At 44.9% G+C, this 21,439-nt stretch overlaps 1 protein-coding gene across 12 annotated transcripts in view; it reads left to right on the top strand.

The window, feature by feature from the left end:
- LOC108389539 (adhesion G protein-coupled receptor E2) overlaps window positions 1-21,439 on the top strand; it is a 43,147-nt gene that overhangs the window by 20,132 nt on the left and 1,576 nt on the right. For 9 of the 12 annotated variants that reach the window (XM_073220042.1, XM_073220039.1, XM_073220043.1 and 6 more), the window contains 7 exons: window positions 670-867; window positions 1,099-1,334; window positions 4,514-4,580; window positions 4,831-4,922; window positions 5,981-6,149; window positions 6,235-6,345; window positions 14,793-21,413. In XM_073220042.1, coding sequence (XP_073076143.1) covers window positions 670-867; window positions 1,099-1,334; window positions 4,514-4,580; window positions 4,831-4,922; window positions 5,981-6,149; window positions 6,235-6,345; window positions 14,793-14,849 — 930 coding nt within the window. In that variant the 3' untranslated portion in view covers window positions 14,850-21,413. Of the gene's footprint in view, window positions 1-669; window positions 868-1,098; window positions 1,335-4,513; window positions 4,581-4,830; window positions 4,923-5,980; window positions 6,150-6,234; window positions 6,426-14,792; window positions 21,414-21,439 lie in introns of those variants that run through there. The other 3 variants (XM_073220034.1, XM_073220036.1, XM_073220044.1) reach the window with 3 other exon arrangements.

Below are 21,439 nucleotides of genomic sequence, written 5' to 3'. Positions count from 1 at the left end.
ACATCAAAACTTTCTCAAGCTTTGAAACTTTTTCTCCAGAAGAACCCAGATCTTTTAAGGGCTTGCCTGATTAGGTCAGACCCACCCAGGGTAAACTTGTGCTCTTAAAGTCAGTTGAGGTAGGGCCTCATTTCATCTGCAAAATCCCTTTACAGCAGCATCCAAACCTGGGAGATGGTGTGTGTACACCTTGGATCGTGGCCACGTTACAGTTCTGCTCACCACAGTGCTCTGCAGGGCAGGGGTGCTCAGGGGCTGTAGATGGGAAGATGCGGTGATGGCAGAGGTCACAGGGGGCCAGTGACCCCCTGAGTACAGGTGGGTCAGGAGCCATGTTTGCCTCCTCCCCTGTCCAGGTGAACTGGTTGCTTCCTGTGGATGATGCACACCAAAGGCCCACTTTGGTGACCTCTACAGGACAACTAGCCCTTGTGCATTTCAGGGCTTGGTCTGGAGCAAGGACTCTGCTACTCCTCAATTCTTGCAGGATCTGAACTGATCGACTCAGAATCCTGTAAAATGCTGATATTCTCCATCTGGAGAAGCCTGCGTCACATTTTCCTGGCTCCTCCAGTCCTGGTTTCCCTGTACCTAAAAGTACAGATAAAATGGTGGAAGGTTTACCCCAGAGCAGGACAGTGTGACCATGAGCTCTTCGCTGGGTCGCAGGAGGAGGATCCCGTGCTCACTGTGATCACCTATGCCGGGCTGAGCCTGTCTCTGCTGTGCCTCCTCCTGGCGGCCCTCACCTTCCTGCTGTGCAAAGCCATCCAGAGCACCAGCACCTCCCTGCACCTGCATCTCTCCCTCTGCCTCTTCCTGGCCCACCTGCTCTTCCTCACGGCCATTGACCGGACTGAGACCAAGGTACTGACACTGTCTCCATGCTGCACTGGGTGCCTTAATACAGTGGGTCCTGGTGGAGGTCGGTGGAGTGAGGAGCCACTTTCACACTGAGCACACAACCTACAGACCCACCCCCTCTGACAACTCCTTCGTGCGTATCAGAGTTCTCCCGGATGCTAAGGTACAGGAGAAGCCCAGGGCACAGACTCCGCCCTGCCAGTCCCGCCTGGTGAGCCCTTACTCCTCCCCCAGGTGCTGTGCGCCGTCATCGCGGGGGCCTTACACTATCTCTACCTGGCCTCCTTCACCTGGATGCTGCTGGCGGGTCTGCACCTCTTCCTCACGGCACGCAACCTGACCGTGGTCAGCTACTCCAGCGTGAGCAGCTTCATGAAGTGGCTTGTGTTCCCTGTGGGCTACGGGGTCCCGGCTGTGATCGTGGCCATTTCTGCAGCGTCCAGGCCGCACCTTTATGGAACACCCACCCGGTAAATGCAAATCCCCACTGTCTTTATCTTCTCCAGCTTGATCATGACACCACTTGAACCAAAGTATTTTTTAAATTATGCTATAGCATAATATGGAGAGAGACAGTAAGTAGTACCCACTAGGACATATTTCTGTTGGGAAATTATAGTAGTATTTACGCAGAATGTCTTTAAAGCTCTGTCCTTGAAATAGCAGAGATGAAATCAAACGAAGTGCTTAGGACTGTAATTTTTGGAATCTAACCTACCTCTTTCCCTAAATCCTGTAGGATGTTTTAGTTTTTCATTTGGAAAAATGGAGCTGATTTAAATAATCAAAATAATATATTGTACCATAGTTAAGATTTACGAAGGTGCTTACTTCGTGCTGTGCACTTTTTTTTTTTTAGATAATTATTTTTTATTGAAGGGTAGTTGACACACAGTATTACATTAGTTTCAGGTGTACAACACAGTGATTCAACATTTATATACATGGTAATTCTAGGTACCAGCTATCACCATACCAAGTTGTTACAATATTTTGACTATATTCCTCATGCTATACATTACATCCCGGTTACTTATTTATTTTACAATTGAAAGTATGTATTTTTTTTTTTTGTGAGGGCATCTCTCATATTTATTGATCAAATGGTTGTTAACAACAATAAAATTCTGTATAGGGGGGTCAATGCTCAATGCACAATCATTAATCCACCCCAACGTGCTGTGCACTTTTCTAAACACTTTTATATGTGTTAATACAATGCATCCTTACACCGATACTATGATGCAGATACCATCCTTTGTTCCATCTTACAGATGAGTTAACTGAGGCACAAAGAGTTTAAGTAAATGCCCAAAGGTGCACAGCTAATAAGTGCCTGAGCTGGGACTCAAACCCAGGGAGACATGTTCCATAGCTTGCTCTCTTCTATTTGCACCTTTTAATATTAGGTTGAATTGTATTTACATTTTATTGAAATATATTTCACATACCATAAAATTCACCCTTTGAAAGTAGACAGATCAGCATTTTTTAGAATAACCGGAGTTACGTAGCCATCAGCACAATCTGATTTTAGAAGGTTTTCAACTTCCAAAAAGAAACCTTGTACACAGTAACATTCACTCCCCATTCTTGCTACATATGCCTCCATCCCAACTCCCGATGTCCACTCAGCTACTTCCTGTCTCTAATTATCCGTCTGTTCTGGATATTTGACATAAATGAAATTTTATATGTGGCCTTCTGTGATTGGATTATTTCACTTAGCATGATGTTTTCAAGGTTCCTTCGTGGTGTAGCAGGTGTCATGACTTCACTTTTTGTTGGTGTTATTGTTACTAGTGGTGGTGTTGTTTTGTAAATAACATTCCATTATATGGATATACCATATTTTGTTTATCTATCATTTGATAGACAATTCGATTGTTTCCAATTCTTTTTGCTATTATGGATGATCCTGCTATAAATACATATGTAGAAGTTTTTGCATGGACATGTTTTCATTTGTTTTGGGTATATATCTACAAGGAGAATTGCTGAGGCATATGGCAAATCTCTGTTTAGCATTTTGACAAACTGCCACCTGTTTTCCAAAGTGTCTGTACCATTTTATATTTCAACCAGCAAAGTATGAGGGTTCCAATTTCTCTACATCTAACACTTGTCAATGTCTTTTTTGTTACAGCCATCCTAATGAGTGTGAAGTGATATTTCATTGTAATTTAGATTTGCATTTCCATAATGACTAGTAATGTTGAACATCTTTTCATGTGCTTATTGACTATTTGCATATCTTCTTCAGAGAAATGCCCATTCAAATCTTTTTATTTATTTATTTTTTGGAGAAATGCCTATTCAGATCTTTTGTCCATTTAAAAATTGGGTTATTTGTCTTTTTATTGTTGAATTGTAGGTGTTCTTAATATATTCTAGGTACTAGTGTTTTATCAGTATATGATTTGCAAATATTTCTACCAATCTGTGGCTTTCGATTTTCTTGGTTAATATCCTTAAAGCAGACAAGTTTTTAATTGTGATGAAGTCCACTTTATCTATTTTTTCTTTTGTTAGTAGTGCTTAGGATATCATATTTAAGAAACCACTGCCTAATTACGATTAGCATGTATAGTGCGTGGGGGGCACGTGGAGGGCTGTGCAACACAGAGAAGACAAGTAGTGATTTTACAGCATCTTACTACGCAGAGGGACAGTGACTGTGAAAGGGGTATGTGGGGGGGACTTGGTGAAGGGGGGAACCTAGTAAACATAATGTTCTTTCTGTAATTGTAAATTAATGATACCAAAAGAAAAAAAAAGAAAAAAAAGAGAAACCACTGCCTAGCCCAAGGATACAAAGTCTTATTCTACTTTTTTTCTTCTGTAAGTTTTATAGGTCTAGTTATTAAAATTATGTCTATGATAGCTGTGGAGCTCATTTTTGTGTATGCTGTGAGGTAAGGAGTTTAACTTCATTCTTTTGTATTTGGATACCCAGTTTTCCCAGCATGATTTGTTGAAAACAATTTTCTCTCCCATTGAATTGTCTTAGCATTCTTGTTGAAAATCAGTTGACCATAGATGTATGAGTTTATTTCTGGACTCTCAGTTCTATTCCATTAATATATCTGTCCTTATGCCAGTAACACATTATTTTGATTACTGTACTTGTAGACAGTTTGGAAATAGTGAAGTATGAACCCTCCAATTTGGTTCTTAATCTTCAAGATTGTTTTGATGATTTTAAGATCAGCTTGTTGATTTCTGCACCAAAAAACAAACAAACAAAAGAAGGCAAAATAAAACAAAAACTTGAAGTAGAATTTTGATAGGAATTACATTGACTCTGTGGATCTGAGGGGTACTGCCAACTTAACAATGATCCATTAATGGTTTGTCTTTCTATTTATTTAGATCTTTGATTTTTTTCAACAGTGTTTCATAATTTTCAGTGTACAAGTTCTTGCACTCCTTTTGTTAAACTTATTCTTTCATATTTTATTGTTTTTGCTGGTATTTATTGTTTAAGACCATGTTTACTTCCTTTATAATTGTATCTTCAGAGCCAACCTCAGAGCCTGTCACAGAATAGACACTCAATATTTGTTGATGAATGAGTGGATGAATGAATTTATGTAATTGTTCCATATTCCTAAGGACCAGTGCTTTCTTTCCCCTCACTTATACTCAGCTGCTGGCTCTGCTCAGACAAGAGATTTATATGGAGCTTCCTTGGACCAGCCTGTGCCATCTTCTCTGTGAGTGATGACATCAGGGCATCCTGAATGCTTCGCTGAGGGTCGTTAGAAGAGCAAATGACAGAAGCAGCAATATCCTTGGGTTGTCATAGGTTTTGTTTGGTTTTCTAAGACTGTTCCTAAAACTAAAAACTCTTAACACTGTTATGAAATATGAAAAGCACTTAAGTGTGGAACTGATGTTGGACAGACTAGGATACAGAAACCAGACTGAAATTTTAATCAGTAAACTTTCTGTGGTTTCCTGAAGGTCAATTTAGCTTTCTTTCTGATGACCCTCTGGATTTTGAAAAGAAAACTCTCTACCCTCACCAGTGACGTGTCCACCATCCAGAACATGAGGTAAAATGGGGAAGAGGGTGATGACGGGTGTCCCCAGAACAAAGCCAGGTGCTGCAGCGGCCCGCAATGTCCCCTCGGGTCACCTGACAGAACCCAGAGTGCACAGGCGCAACTCCCCTTCCCTGGCAGCCAGCTGCGGTTCAGTGGTGTGCTGCTGACACCCCGGCCAAAACGCCTGTGCGTCTCTACTCCCGCCTTCTCACTCCTGTGGTGAGAGGAAGAGTTGTCATTGGTCAATAAACATTCTGTGGACTTTTCTCAGTGGTGCTATAACAAAACTGCAAAGAGCATGTCACGTTCCCACGAAGCGCTCAGAGGAATCTGGCCCAGCCCCTGGAGCCCAGCCCGCACTTTCTAGCGCACCCTGACTTCACCTTCTCACTCCTCTTCCATTTCTTCTCTGTAGAAAAAAATCCTAGTCAACATCAAATCTTTTATTTTATTTCTTAAATTGAAGTATCACTGATACACAATCTTATATTGGTTTCTACTGTACGACACCATGTTCAGCAGTTACCCATAGTATTTATTAAGTGCTCACCTCCTCTAGTGCAGTCACTGTCTGTCAGCATGGGAAGGTGTCACGGGATCACTGACGATATTCTCCACGCTGTACGACTAGAAGGCCTGAGTGGTCCCTGTGCAGATTCAATGCTCTTTTGTGTTCCTGTCATTATCCTTTCCAAATTAGAATAAAAATCTTGCGTTTGTTATTTTTAGTGTCCAGGACCTGGCACAGAGCCTGGTGTACACTACCTCCTCATAACACTGATTGAATGAAATTAGGCATCTCTGCAGAACATCATTAAAATTTTGAAACTTAACCTTATGAAGTGTCACTCTCCCCCTCATTCTAAATGGAAGTGCTGTCCTGGACCTGAGTCACATTTCTATTGCGAGCAATATTCTAGCGTCAGTAAAGATTAAAGCTGATCACAATTCAGTCCCAGAACTCATCACCACCAGGAGAGGCAGGATCATCCTTGGAGTGGAGATGAGAATGGCCTTGACTGTGTTGCTCTGGGGGCATCACGAACCTTGTTTCTCCTCCTACCCAGGATGCTGACATTTAAAGCCACGGCTCAGCTCTTCATCCTGGGATGCACGTGGTGCCTGGGCCTCCTGCAGGTGGGGGCAGCTGCGCACGTCATGGCCTACCTCTTCACCATCATAAACAGCCTGCAGGGCGCCTTCATCTTCCTGGTGTACTGCCTCCTCCGCCAGCAGGTACCACTGTTCAACTCCCACTCAAGGCTCTTCCCATCCTCACCCCTCTCAGTGAGCTGATCCGGAACATATTATGCCTCTGCAGGTCTGGGATCAATACAGAAAATGGTTCAAAAGCTTCAGGAAAACCAAAGCTGAGTCTGAGATGTACATACTCTCCAGCAGGGCCGTATCTGATGCCTCCAAACCCAGCACAGTAAGATCATGCATGACTCCCAGAGCACTTCAGTAATGGATCTGCCTAAGCAGCTCATGCCCTCACACTGGGCAGCCTGGGTACGCAGCAGATGGTGCCCTAGGCTGGCTCTCACTTGGTTCACACCTTGACTCATTAACAGTTAGCCGTGGTCTCAGTTTCAAATTTGTTTGAAAAATATACCTTGCTCCTCTTTAGCCAACGGTGTTCATCCTGACTCTCACATATCAACATTCTCATTGGACCTGTTATGTGCCAGGCATGGCCAACTAAGCAAGACTCAGTGATCTGAGGCAGTGACGCACAGCCTGCTTGGAGCCACACTGTCCGTCCCTTCTCTCCACACCCACCTCTGTCCCAAAGTCACTGAGCACCCCTCAGAAAGGCAGACATGGAGGGAAATGATGTACATACTTATGAATGAAGCAGAAATAAGGGTTAGGTGGCATTTTAGACCTTAACAAGAGTACCTGCTGTTTTCAGCACCCTCTACCCACCGCAAACCCAGGAAGGAGGCAGTAATGGCACCGGAGAACTCACGGCCACGACTGCCAAGAATCTACACTGGTTTAGACTTAACAAAGTTCTTTATCTGCGTTTTCTCACCTCTCCCATTACGTCACTGGAGTTTTCCTTCCCATTTAAAGGGGCCTCTTAGCTGCCAGGAAGTCCTGCATTTACCTCATTACCTCGTTCACCCGACCTCTGTGAGCACTAGTTGCGCCACCCACCGAAGCTTCTGTCTCCTTCCCCGTTCTCAGCAGGGGTTCTCACCACCTATTTCACAGAGAAAACCAAAGCCAGCATGGTGATACTTTGTGAACTCCCAGCCATCCACGTTCTGACCAAACGTCAGCGTGCGTCCTTGCTGCACGCCTGCACCACTGACACACATTCCTGTCCTCTCTGAGGGCAGGGCTTCCGCCTGCACTTTGGGTCCCATAATTCATGCCAAATTAATTATCCTTAAGTTATTGTTCACACACTCTTTGTTTCTTTCTCTCCCTCATTCCTTCCATCCTCACCGTCTCAACAGTATTTTTCCCCTTAATCATGGAAATATCTTTGGTTCTCTTCTACCTTAAAAACATGTACTATTGACCCCCTTCTAGCGACCAGCAAGAGCCGACTTTTCTTTCTGTCTCCATTTCCTTGCCTTAAACTCACCCCATCAGCCCAGGCACACATGGCTTCTCTCTGTGATCATTCCACCCAGAACATATCTCTCTGACCGACAGATCTGTGTGTCCCTAGGAGTCCCCCCAGAAGCCTCATCACTCGCTTCTCAGGAAGCACAATCCTTATCCCTTCCAGAGTTGACTTAGATCCTCCGCCACAGGTTTCCTGCATTCTCTCTAGCTTTTCCCTTTGTCTTCTTTATAGCTCTAACCAATGGATCAGTTCTAGAACCACTTCAATTCTCATTAAGTTCTCTTCTCCCAGATAGTAGCATCCATTCCTTAGATTCAGTCACCGTCTAAATGCACATGATGACCACGTAAGTTCCTCTAGCTCCGTCCTCTCCTCCAAGAGCTGGGGGAGTCTCTTCAGGTACTTATCTGTTATCTTTGGTATGTCAAAGACACCTTCAACTCAGTCCTGCAGTGTAAGACGTGTAAAATCTTTACCCTAATCCAATTCTTTCTAATGATATCTTCCTCTGTCTGAATGGCTCTGTGTCTGTCCTGTGGCATACTTTTGGAACCTGAAAGACTCTCAGCCATTAGCTTATTTCCCACCCCACCCTATCCACTATACAATCCCGTTGTTAAGAGCAGTAGGCAGAGCTAGCTCCATCTCCATCCCCTCTTCTTTAGCCAAGACACCATCCTCACTTGCCTGGACAACTGCGATATGTGAAGACTTTAAGTACAAAGATTGCCCCTTTCTACTCTTGTCACCTCCCACTGCACCCTTCACACGGAAGCCAGAGGGGTGTTTTCAAGGCACATTTAAAATCATGGCATTCTTTTGTTAAGCCCATTACGATGTTGGGTCAAATCAAAATCCATAAATCAGTAAGAATTTGCTTCGGTTTTCTCCTGCTTACCTCCAGCTTTACCTACCATATACTCACTGTTATTCCAGCCACATCAGATTTCTTTCAATTTTAAATTTCACTGTGCCTCTTTGGGACAAAAACTTTGCATATATTCCCTTTCCTTGAAGCACACTTTTGTCCTGACCCAGAACTATACAGTCCTTCAGATGTCAGCTCATACGTCAGCTCCTCCAGGAAGCCTTCTCGTATTGGGTCAGACGCTCTGGTTCTTCACTCCAGAGCTCCCGTATCTTTCCCGCAGAGCACTTGGCGGAGGAAATTGACCCTTTTGATTAATGTCTGTCTTTTCTCTAGATCACAGCTCCACCAGGCAGCACACTGCTTTTCTCCCCTATTGTATCCCCAACACATCACACAGTGCCAGGCACATGGAAATGCTCAATACATAAATACTGCTTCGTTGATTAAATTAATGAAGGAACAAACTTTAGCTGCAGAAAGGGCAGGAACTGTCATGCTCACCAGTCTGTCTCCAGTGTCTAACACTCACTAAGAGCTCAGTGACCACGTACTGAACAAATGATTGGAGGAATGAATGAACTGCCTGAGTATGATGGGGGTAAAGTATTAGAATATGCTATGATTCATTTATGATGCCTCTTTCTCTTGGGAATTTCAAGATAACTCTCTGCTCCAGTTATTGGTTTATTATTAAGCATCCTATCTACATATTAACACCCAGGTATTTCCTTACGATCCAAGAGCCCTGCGTACGTCTTCCTCCTTCCCTCCCTTTCCTCCCTCCTTCACTTCCTTCTCAGCTTCTGTTATTATGTCTCCTTCCCCATCCTTGATTCTCCTGCCTTCTTCTTTCCCTTACAGAGACGCTAGTTAATTCATTGGCTCACTTAGGTAATGTAGGGTAATTGTCCCATCTCAAGATCCTTCACTTAATTATATTTGCAAAATCCATGTTTTTCATGTAAGTAATATATTCAGTTTCCAGAGATTAGGATGTGGACATTGTTGGGGGGTCATTATTCTGTCTACCACACCTATTGTACAGCCATGAAAATCTGCCTCATATTAAACATATTTGCATCACACATATTCACCATCTCTTTCCCCTGCCGATATTACACACACAGTGAGGAAGAGAAACATGTACTTTCTGTGAGAGAAATAGAATAATGGCATCAGAAAGCCAATGCAGTCTTCTAAAATTCATTAATTCAAGTAGCACGATCAACTATTTCTACTAACTACGGGCAAAGGATCAGGCAAATCCATCACTTTATGTCAGTTTACCTTTTACTGTCTCCAAAATATTTGATGTCTCGGGTGTTTAAAGATGCAGCAGTGTCTCTCTTTCTGGCATGTGTTCCATGGCTTTTTCACTCTTGTCCAAGAAAAACAAAACTTTCTCTTCTGTTCAGTTCTGAATAATTTCCAGAAGCGCAATATTTATAAGCTTCTTGAATGAAGATAAGCATGTGACATTACCTGTCTCAAACACCAGAAATTACACTGAGCTTCTTATAGACCTTGGAATAAATAACATATTGGGGATGGAAAGGATAGGGGAAAAAAGAATTCAATACTCCTTCCTTTCCATCCTAGGCGATTAACAATAGATCACATTGCTGACCTTTCCTTAATTTCCCACCTGCCCTCTTTTATGGCTCCATGCCTAAAGCAACATTCCACAAACACTGAAGCAGAGGCATCAGGATACAATTTTGAAACAGATCATTTTTTTTGTACATTTAATTGCTCTCATTTTCTGTAATTTAGGGAGTAGAAAATGTAGGAAAATGAGATTTGTTTCTATTTTTCATTTGCATGTTAATATGGCTCTATATCCCCACTCCTTTCACTTTTTTATTTTTATTTTTTATTGAAGTATAGTTGGTATACGATCATATTGGCTCCAAGTATACAACACAGTGGTTCAACAGTCACGCACACGATTAAATCCTCACCACAACTACTGCAGTTACTGTCTGGCAGCACAGGAAGATGTCACAGAATCCTGGGCTGTGTTCTCCCTGTGTGCCACCACCCTGTGCCCGACTCATATTGTGGCGGAGCATCTTCATGCCTTTTTATCACTCTCACATTTCCCACAGTCACGCTCACTCCAGCCCCTCCCCCATGATAACCACCTGCCGCTTCTCCGTGTCTGTGAGTCTACTGCTGTTTTGTTCATTCTGTTTGGGTTTGTTTTTAGATTCTACAAATAAGTGAAATCATATCATTTTTCTTTTCCTTTGCCTGCCTTGTTTCACTGAGCATAATACTGTCCGGGTCCATCCATGTTGTTGTAAATGGCAGGATTTCTTTTTTGTGGCTGAATGAGATTCCACTGTGTTATATGTACCACATCTGTATCCACTCATCTATTGATGGACACTTTGATTGCTTCCATATCTTGTTCCTATTATAAAGAGTAAGGCATTCAATGCTTTGGGTGCAGTACATCTTTGGGTGCATATATATATCTTTTCAAATCAGGGATTTTGTTTTCTTTGGGTAAATTCCTAGAAATGAAATCTCTGGGTCATAGACATATGGTATTTCTATTCTTAGTTTTTTGAGGAACCTCCATACTGCTTCCCAAAGTGTCTGCCCCAACTTATATTCCCCAACAGAGTCGGAGGGTTCCCTTTTCTCTCTACATCCTCAAATAACTTGTTATTTCTGTCTTTTGGATAGTGGCCATTCTAACTGGTGTGAAGTGATATCTTGTTGTGGTTTTGATTTGCATTTCCTTGATGATTAGCAGTGTGGAGCACCTTTTCTTGTGCCTTTTGGCCATCTGTATTTCTTCTTTAAAGAAATGTCCATTCAGGTCCTCCACCCATTTTTTAATTGGGTTATTTTCTTTTTGGGTGTTGAGTCATGTGAGTTCCTTATATATGTTTTATATTAACCCCTTATCAGATAAATCATTTATAAATATATTCTTCCATACTCTGGGTTGCCTTTTGTTCTGTGGATGTTGTCCTGCTGTACAGAGATTTTCAGTTTCATATAGTGCCACTTGCTCATTTTTTACTTTGTTTCCCTTGCCAGAGGAGATGTGTCCAGAAAAAAATTGCTTTTGTGTATATTCAAGAGATTTTTGCCTGTGTTTTCTTCTAAGAGTTTTATGGTTTCATGACATCTTCATACATGGTTTCACATGATTCCGTCTTATGTTAAGATCTTTAATCCATTTTGAGTTTACTTTTGTGTATGAAGTTAGACAGTAATACATTCTCTTGCATGTAGCTCGCCACTTTTCCCAGCACCAGTTATTGAAGAGACTGTCTTACCCATTGTATAGTCATGGCTCCTTTATCATATATGAATTGACCATAGGTGTGTGAGTTTATCCCTGGGCTCTCTATTCTGTTCCATTGATCTATGAGTCTGTTCTTGTGCCAGTGGAAATAGAATGAATAAGACACTGTAACTCTGGGAGCCAGGGGGCATATTTCTCACAGCCAGGGGCAAATTACCTTTGAAACCGAAATCAGTCAGAGGGAGAAATAAAGTGGGAGAAACCCGTTCAAAGCTTACAAGCAGTCGCCCACTTCTGCTTGCCTATGTCTCTCACTACCTGCCTGCAAAAAAGGGGACCCCAGCAAACTTCTCTGGCCCAGTTATGCCCTTGCTCCCCCTACGCTGGTAATCACCTATTGATATAGAGATGGACTGCTTCTCTCCACCCCTTGGAAACACCTATTGATATGGAGATGTACTATGGCTGGGTGAGAGATTCTGTAAATACTGCAATTTTACCCAAAGATAAACACATGCATACACACACACACACACACACACACACACACACACACACACACACACGAAAAGATTTATCATGAGGTTTTGACCCACCTGATAATGGAGGCTGAGAAGTCCCACGGCTTACCATTTCTAAGCTTGAAACTAAAGAAAACCAGGGCTGTAATTTGAAGGCCTGAGAGCCAGAGAACTAATGGTGTAGATTCCAGTCTGGGTCTGAAGACCTGAGAACCAGGAGCACCAAGGGCGGGAGATCGAAGTCCCAGCTCAGTGAGGTTGTGAATTCAACCTTCATCCACTTTTGAATTCTATTCAGGCCCTCAGTGGATTGGATTGTGCCCAGCCACACTGGGGAAGGTCCTCGGCTTTAATAAGTCCACCAATTCAAGTGGTAACATCTTCTGGAAACACCCTCACAGATACACCCAGAAATCAGGTTTAATCAGCTATCTGGACATCCTGTGACCCAGTCGAGTTTATGTAAAATTAACCATCACAGCCAGATATCTGTAACAACAACTCAATTCTGCCACTGTAGCATGAAAACTCTATGGATACACATAAATGAATGATCATGGCTATGTTTTAATGAAACTTTATTTATAGACATTGAATTTGAATTTCATGTAATGGTCACATGGCACAAAATATTATACTTTTTTTTTGTCTCACCCATTTAAAAATGAAAACTATTTTTAGGTTTTGGGCTGTACAAAAAAGGGTGGTAAGCCAGGTGTGGCCCATGTATTAGGCAAGCAGATAGACATGAGCATGAGCGGATGAAAAGAGATCGTAGGGATTAATCAGATTAAGCCAGAGGGTAGACAGACTCATGCCCTTTGCCATGTGAGTTCAGTCCACAGGCTCTGCATCTGGGCCGACCTGAAGACCTAATGCAGGTGAGATAGTGCAGAGACAAGGGACAAGCATATGATGAATTTTCCTAAAAAATGCTGAGATTAGCATAATAAGAAAAGGAGAGACTTGTCTTAAGGCTAAGGTTCCACTTTTGAAAGAGAATTGGGAAGTTAGATTCAGCCAATGGCTTATCTAAAGGCACGGCAAGTGTTCCCAGTCCTTGTGACGTGTTCCCAGTCCTTGTGATGTGTTCCCAGTCCTTGTGACGTGTTCCCAGTCCTTGGGAGGAGCCACTGTCTCGGAGAGGAACAGAAGGCTTGTCCGACAGAGTCACCTAGAGGACTGGCTGCAGACTGTGACCTACTGTCTCTCATCAGAGGGAATCCCGAGATGAGACTTCCTGGCAGGCCTACCCCCGATCCGTCACCCACTCCTGAAAGCCATAAACACAGAAGCCCAGCCGTTGGGTGTCCCTCCTCCTCCCTGGGGTTGCCTGCATGCCCTTCTCTTGGCCTGTGTATTTTCAAGAGACTCTTTACTGCTCAACTTATCATACTTTGTCTCTGTCTCTCCCCGTGGGTCTTTGTTACTGTGCTGTTCTATCCTGTTTTCCAGGCTGTAAGCATAAGTCTTCACTCTCTTTCCTACTGCAGATACGCAAGTAAACCTGCCCTTATCTGCCTTGACTCTAGCCCTTTCTTCCCTTCGAGTATATTCAAATGAAGCTTTCATTCATTCTGTTTCACAACTGTGTCTCTGCCCTTCAGTTCATTGTTGCGGTGGGGACAGGAACCGAGGGGAACAGACTCATCACCCCAGCACATGGGCTGTAGTCTGCTGATCTCTGTCCTAGGACGTTCAGGGGACTTCTTCATCCTACCCCAATTTATTCATTCACTCAAGTATTTAATGGGTGCTTACTCTTTTGAAAGGCATGGTGCTAAACTGAAAGAAACTAAATGAACCAGGTAGACATGATCCACATGTCCAGGAATCTTGAGGATTGGTGTATTAGCTCAGGCTGCTATAATAAAATACCATAGTTTGGGTGGCTTAAAGAAGAGAAATTGATTTTCTCACAGTTCTAGAGGCTGGGGAGTCCAAGGTCAAGGTGTGACAGGGTTTGGTTTCTGGTGAGAGCTGTCTTCCTGTCTTGTGGATGGCCGTCATTTCACTCTGCGCCCACATGGCCTTTTCTCTCCTTTGGAGTGTCGAGAGAGAAAAAGCAAACTCTCCTGTGTCTCCTCTTAAGACATTAATCTCATCTCAAGGGCCCCACCCTTATCTAATTATCTTCCGAAGGTGTCCTCACCAAATACCATCTCACGGGGGTGGTCATCACATTTAGGGCTTCAGTGTATGAACTGGTGGGGGGCAAAAACAATCAGTCCACAATAATCTGCAAGGTGGAAAACTAGGAGAGGAAATGTAGGAGATACTGTGGCCTGGGGACACACAACTCCCGTGCAGACACGGAGGAGGTGGAATACAGGCCTGGCTGTGGGGGGCGGGTGCCAGAGGACTCTAGGGTCAGCTAACGGCAGCACCCCTAGACGGTTTTAGTTTGGGAGATCCCAGCATTTGCCCCATATCTTCACTTTTAAAATCCATCAAATCTTCTGTCCTTGTTTATAATGGGAATAACATTATTAATTTCTCCATGGGTGATTTTTGAATGGGTAACTCTGGGGGGGAAATCCCAGGGCAAAATATCTTTGAAACTGCAATCAGTCAAAGGGAGAAATGAAGTTTAAGAAACCGTTTATTTCTTAAAAGCCATTGTCCCATCTCTCCTCAGACGCAGCTGCAGCAGAAGAGAGAAGAGAGCTCCACCCAGCCGCTCCGGTTGAGATAAACGCTAGCAGGCCCTTGTAATTCCCTGTTGATATGCAGATGACTAATAGTCTCCACCCCTTGGAGACATCTATTGATATGCAGATGCAGTAAAACCAGGCAAGAGATTCTAGAAATAATTGTAATTTTACTGACAAATGGTAAAGGAGAAAATAAAGATTAAGCTCTAGTATGAAACCCAATGACAAATGAGTTAACCAGACCAGGCTGATCAGGGCCTGGGGGTTTCCCAGCTCTTTCCTCCCTCCCAGAATTGTGTCTTTGAGATAGAAACTGGCATGAGACAAGTTTTTGAAGTGAGGTTCCACTTCTCATGCTAGAGATCTGGTACAAGACCAGGCCCATCAGAGAGCGGGTGGGGGCTGGGGATGAGGTACAAGGTGGAAGAGGTCTCTCCTTGCAGCTGTGCTCTTTGGGGCTCAGTTGCAAGCAGCTCCCTGCATTTGTTACCCCCTTTCCTGGATCTGATGGTCATTATATGGTTGAGGAAACGGGCTCATTCAGGATTTAATCCCCTGGTGGAGACATAGAATCTGGACCTGGGAAGTATGTAATGAGAAGCACTTTGAAGCTGGAAGTTGAGGATCCCAAGTGTCATGGAACCAGAAGTTACTGAGCTCATGTGTTGCAGAATTGTTAATCTAAAAGGCAGGAACCAGAGAACTACAAGCAGCTGAAGCTGCATGCTTGGAGCCTTCAGATCCTAGGGATGATTTTGATATCCAGAAGTTGGGCACTTTGGGTCTTAGCAATATGCGTATTCAAGAGTGAGATGGGGAAGACAGTGTAGCACAGAGAAGACAAGTACTGACCCTGTGGCATCTTGCTGCACAAATGGACAGTGACTGCAGTGGGATATGGGGGGTACTCCATAATGTGGGTGAATGTAGTAACCACATTGTTTTCTTGTGAAACCTTCATAAGACTGTATATCAATGATACCTTAATAAGAAAAGTGAGAGTTGACCATCAATAGAAGAATGGATAGGTATGTACATATACACAGTAGAATATTATTCAGCCATAAAAAAGAAATTGTAGGACCCCAACCTCCCTGAGAAATAAGTTAGCCTAAGAGTAGCCATCTTGAAGCCCAAAAAGCCATTCTGACATATGACTCAGAGGGAACAACTGAAACCAGGTAACTCCTCTGGAAAAACAAGTTAATCAATCATGACTGCTGGCAGCGCTAACCTTTCGGTTAGTTAAACATAAAAGCTGACCCTACCTTGCTACACCCCCAGGACGTGGCACCAACTCAGAAATCGTAGGTTTGAAAAATTACTGCCTTTGTAGTATTGTTATCTTGCTATGTAGTATTGTTATCTTGTTACTACAACATAATCTGTAACCATGGTAATTCTCTAGGGCTGAATGCCTCAGAAAATCCTATATAACCACTTAGTTGTAAGTACTCAGGGTCCTCGTTGAGACCCGTTGCGACGGGCTGACTTGGACCCCAACTGGTTGGCTTCTGAATAAATTCCTCTTGCTTGTTGCATCAAGAAACGTCTTTGGTGAGTGATTTGGGGCGGCGCCTTCCTCAGGGGAATCCAACATTTGGGGGCTCGTCCGGGATCGGGCGTCCACCCCGCTTCACTCCCGAAGTCGCTCTTGGAGGAAGAGGTAAGATTAGTGGCGCCTTGAGTTGTATGTGTTCTGTTTTCTGTTTCAGTGAGACCGGTCGGAGTTCTGAAGGGTACCCGCTGTCTGGCAGCCGTCTCAATCCCGTAAAGGGGCTGTGACTGCGGTCGGTAGACGTACTAGAGCACCGCAGGCTGCAACCCTGGGGGACGCCCCAGGGAGGTTGGGAGGCCAGGGACGCCTGGTAGCCTCCCGTCTGTTTTTCCGGCAAACTGAACCTGATGAGATAGGGTTGATTTTTGGGCGCCGAGAATATCAACCCTCTTATTCCTTTCGGTTTCTGTTCGAGGCTCTGAAAAGAACCAAAAGCGGCCGCTGTGTGTCTAATCTGTGTGTGTCTTTGTTTTTTGTGTCCTTTACGTGTATAATTATTGTTATACTGACAATGGGACAGACAGTGACGACTCCCCTTAGCCTGACGCTAGATCATTGGACGGAAGTTAGAGCGAGGGCACATAACTTGTCAGTAGAAGTGAAAAAGGGACCATGGCAGACTTTCTGTACCTCCGAATGGCCCACCTACAATGTTGGGTGGCCCTCGGAGGGGACTTTTGATCTCCCCACCTTATTAGCAGTAAAAGCTGTTGTCTTTCAGGATTCGTCTCAAGGACACCCGGATCAGCAACCCTACATTGTAGTCTGGCAAGAGTTGGTGGAGAACCCACCACCCTGGGTAAAGCCCTGGGTGCAAAAGAAAATGGGCCCTCGAGTTTTAGCTGCCCAGACTCAACCTCAGAAAAAGGAAAAGGAAACTACCAAAGTTTACCCTGATACTCAGGATTCGCTTATAATTGATGATCCCCCTCCCCCTCCTTACCCTCCTGCCCCTACGGCACCCCCGGTGCCCCCACCCCCAGCACCCTCAGCACCCTCAGCACCCCCAGCTCCGGCACCCTCAGTCCCTGATGCTGAGGCAGTAGGGCAGGCTCCGGGACCTGCCCAGGGCACCCGGCGCCGCCGAGGGGTCATCTTGGACCCACCGGGTATCTTTCCTCTCCGGTCTTATGGAGTTCCCATCCTTGGAGAAGAAGGGGAACCACCTTTCCAACCCCTGCAATATTGGCCCTTCTCCTCTGCTGATTTGTATAATTGGAAAGCTAACCACCCGCCCTTTTCAGAGGAGCCACAGAAACTAACTGGTTTAGTAGAGTCTCTGATGTTTTCCCACCAGCCCACCTGGGATGACTGTCAGCAGCTTTTGCAGGTGCTCTTTACCACGGAAGAGAGAGAGAGGATTCTCCTGGAGGCACGGAGGAATGTGCCTGGAACCGACGGACGGCCTTCGCAACTCCCTCATGACATAGAGAGGGGGTTCCCGTTGACTAGACCCAACTGGGACTTTAATTCTCCAGAAGGTAGGGAGCGACTAACCATCTATCGTCAGGCTCTGGTGGCAGGTCTCCGTGGGGCCGCAAGACGCCCCACCAATTTGGCCAAGGTAAGAGAGGTCAGCCAGGGAGCCACTGAAGCACCTGCAGTATTCTTAGAGCGCCTGATAGAAGCCTTCAGGCGGTATACCCCCTTTGATCCCACTTCTGAGGGGCATAGTGCTTCAGTGGCCCTTGCCTTTATCGGGCAATCGGCACCCGACATTAAGAAAAAGCTTCAGAGATTGGAGGGCTTACAGGATTTGTCGCTGAGAGATTTAGTGAAAGAAGCAGAGAAAGTTTATCATAAGAGAGAGACTGAAGAAGAGAAGGAGTTAAGGAAAGAGAAGGAGAGAGAAAGTAAAGAAGAAAAGAGAGATAGGAAGCATGAGAGAAATTTAACAAAAATCTTGGCCGCAGTAGTAGAAAGTAAGGGACGGCCGCCCTCTAGTGGTAGAACTAGGAAGGCAGGGTCCCTGGGCAACCGACCTCCTTTGGATAAAGATCAGTGTGCGTACTGCAAGGAAAAGGGGCATTGGGTGAAAGAATGCCCTAAGAAGCCACCACGGGGACCTCCGAAGAAAGTGTTGTCCCTGCTAGAAGATGAGGACTAGGAAAGACGGGGCTCGGAACCCCTCCCCGAGCCTAGGGTAACTCTGAAGGTGGAGGGGCAACCCGTTGAGTTTCTGGTAGATACCGGTGCTCAACATTCAGTACTGACCCAAGCTAGAGGCCCCCTTTCTAGTAAAAAGTCTTGGGTGTTTGGGGCCACGGGTCAGAAACAATATGCATGGACTACCCAAAGAACAGTGGACTTAGGAGTGGGACAAGTAAACCACTCATTCCTTGTTATACCGGAATGCCCTACACCCTTGTTGGGAAGAGACATCTTGACCAAAGTCGGGGCCCGAATATCCTTTCAGACTGAAGATACCCAAGTGACTGATAGAAAAAAGAGACCCTTGGGCCTAAGCATTCTGTCTATAAAGTTAGAAGACGAGTACCGCCTTTTTAAGGAACCAGAACCCTCCCGAGTTAATCAGAGGTAGCTCAACCAGTTTCCAGGGGCCTGGGCAGAGACGGCAGGTATGGGACTCGCTGTAAACCAACCCCCGGTGGTCATAGAATTAAAAGCCTCAGCCTCACCAGTAACTGTGAGACAATATCCAATGAGTAAAGAAGCCAGAGATGGGATTAGGCCCCATATCCAGAGGCTCATAGAACAGGGGATATTAGTAAAATGTAAATCCCCATGGAACACTCCCTTGCTGCCTGTAAAGAAAGTGGGAACAGGAGATTATCGACCAGTGCAAGATTTGAGAGAAGTTAATAAGAGAACACAGGACATTCATCCCACTGTGCCGAATCCTTACAACCTGCTAAGCTCTCTGGCCCCAGAAAATACTTGGTATACAGTCTTAGATTTAAAAGATGCCTTCTTTTGTTTGCGCCTGCACCAGAGTAGCCAACCGCTGTTTGCTTTTGAGTGGAAAGACCCCTCCACAGGAACTACTGGACAATTGACCTGGACTCGCTTGCCACAAGGATTCAAGAACTCACCTATCCTCTTCAACGAGGCTTTACACCAGGACTTGGCCTTTTACCGAGCCTCCAACCCGCAGGTAACCTTGTTACAATATGTTGATGACTTACTGATAGCCGCTCCTACACAGGAAGTCTGCCAAGCGGCTACTGAAACCCTTTTGACTGAACTTACTAGGCTGGGGTATAGAGCATCTGCCAAAAAGGCACAGATCTGCCAACCACAAGTGACTTATTTAGGGTATTCCCTGAGAGAAGGGAAGAGGTGGCTTACTGAAGCCCGGAAGCAGACTGTGACGCAGATCCCGGTCCCTACTACTCCGCGCCAAGTCCGCGAATTTCTGGGAACAGCAGGGTTCTGCAGATTGTGGATACCCGGATATGCCACCTTAGCCGCCCCCCTGTACCCCCTAACCAAAGAGGCAGCCCCGTTTGTTTGGGGACCTGAACAGCAACAGGCCTTTGATGAAATCAAGAAAGCCCTCCTGTCGGCACCCGCTCTGGCCCTGCCAGACGTAACTAAGCCATTCGTCCTTTTTGTGGATGAGCGGAGTGGAGTGGCTCGGGGAGTGTTGACCCAGCAATGGGGACCTTGGAAGAGACCTGTCGCCTATTTGTCAAAAAAATTAGACCCAGTAAGTAGTGGATGGCCTGCCTGTTTGAGAGTAGTAGCGGCTGTGGCCCTCCTAGTTAAAGATTCTGACAAACTGACACTGGGACAGAAACTTACTGTAGTTGCTCCACATGCGTTGGAGAGTGTAATTCGGCAACCACCCGAGAGATGGATGTCGAATGCCAGAATGACTCACTACCAAACCTTACTCCTGAATCGTGATCGAGTAGAGTTTGCCCCCCCTGCCATCCTAAACCCGGCCACTCTGCTCCCCGATTTGGAGAAAGAAGTGCTTCACACCTGCCAGGAAATCCTGGCTGAAGAGACAGGAACCCGCCAGGACTTGCAAGATCAGCCCTTAGGGGGAACGAGACTCCTGACTTGGTATACAGACGGGAGCAGTTACATCATGGATGGTAAGAGAATGGCCGGAGCTGCAGTAGTAGATGATGACCGAGTTGTATGGGCCAGTGGACTCCCAACGGGCACCTCTGCACAGCGAGCAGAACTCATCGCCCTGACTCAGGCCCTAAAGATGGCAGAAGGTAAGAGACTTAACGTCTACACTGACAGCAGATACGCCTTTGCCACTGCTCATATACACGGGGCTATTTATAGACAGAGAGGGCTGTTAACTTCTGCCGGGAAAGATGTTAAAAACAAACAAGAAATTTTAGATTTGCTGGAAGCCATCCATAGGCCTAAAGAAGTAGCAATAATGCATTGCCCTGGACACCAGAAAGATGACTCTCCAATAGCTCGAGGAAATCGGAGAGCAGACCAAGCCGCAAAGCAAGCGGCTCAGGGAATGAACATTTTGCCCCTTCAAGTGTGTCCGGAAGCCACTCACATCGAGAGCTTCCAGTACACACCTGAAGATCTCGTTTGTATAAACAAATTAGGGTTCAAAAATTCCTCACCCCAAGAGATATACAAGTCTGAAAAAGGGAAAGTTGTCCTGCCCCGGAAAGAGGCAGAAGAATACTTAAGGCAATTACATCAACTGACACATTTGGGAGCAAAAAACCTAAAGACTTTAGTTCGAGACTCCCCTTATCATATTATTGGATTAGGAAAATTAGCTGACGAGATTGTAAAAAATTGTGTTCCCTGTCAATTAGTAAACGTGAGCAAAAATCAAGCAATATCCGGGAAAAGACTTCGAGGAGATCGCCCAGGAACTTATTGGGAAGTTGACTTCACTGAAATTAAGCCTGCTAAGTATAGATACAAGTACCTTCTAGTTTTTCTAGACACATTTTCAGGATGGACAGAGGCGTTCCCCACCAAAACTGAAACAGCTCAGACGGTGTCTAAAAAAATCCTTGAAGAAATATTTCCCAGGTTTGGGATTCCAAAGGTAATCGGCTCCGACAACGGCCCTGCTTTTGTTGCCCAGGTAAGTCAGGGGTTGGCCAAGATCCT

This window comes from Manis javanica, chromosome 13, assembly GCF_040802235.1.
Source record: "Manis javanica isolate MJ-LG chromosome 13, MJ_LKY, whole genome shotgun sequence".
Lineage (NCBI taxonomy): Eukaryota > Metazoa > Chordata > Mammalia > Pholidota > Manidae > Manis > Manis javanica.
Note: the sequence above shows the minus strand (reverse complement) of the source record. Positions and strands in the feature narration are given on the sequence as shown.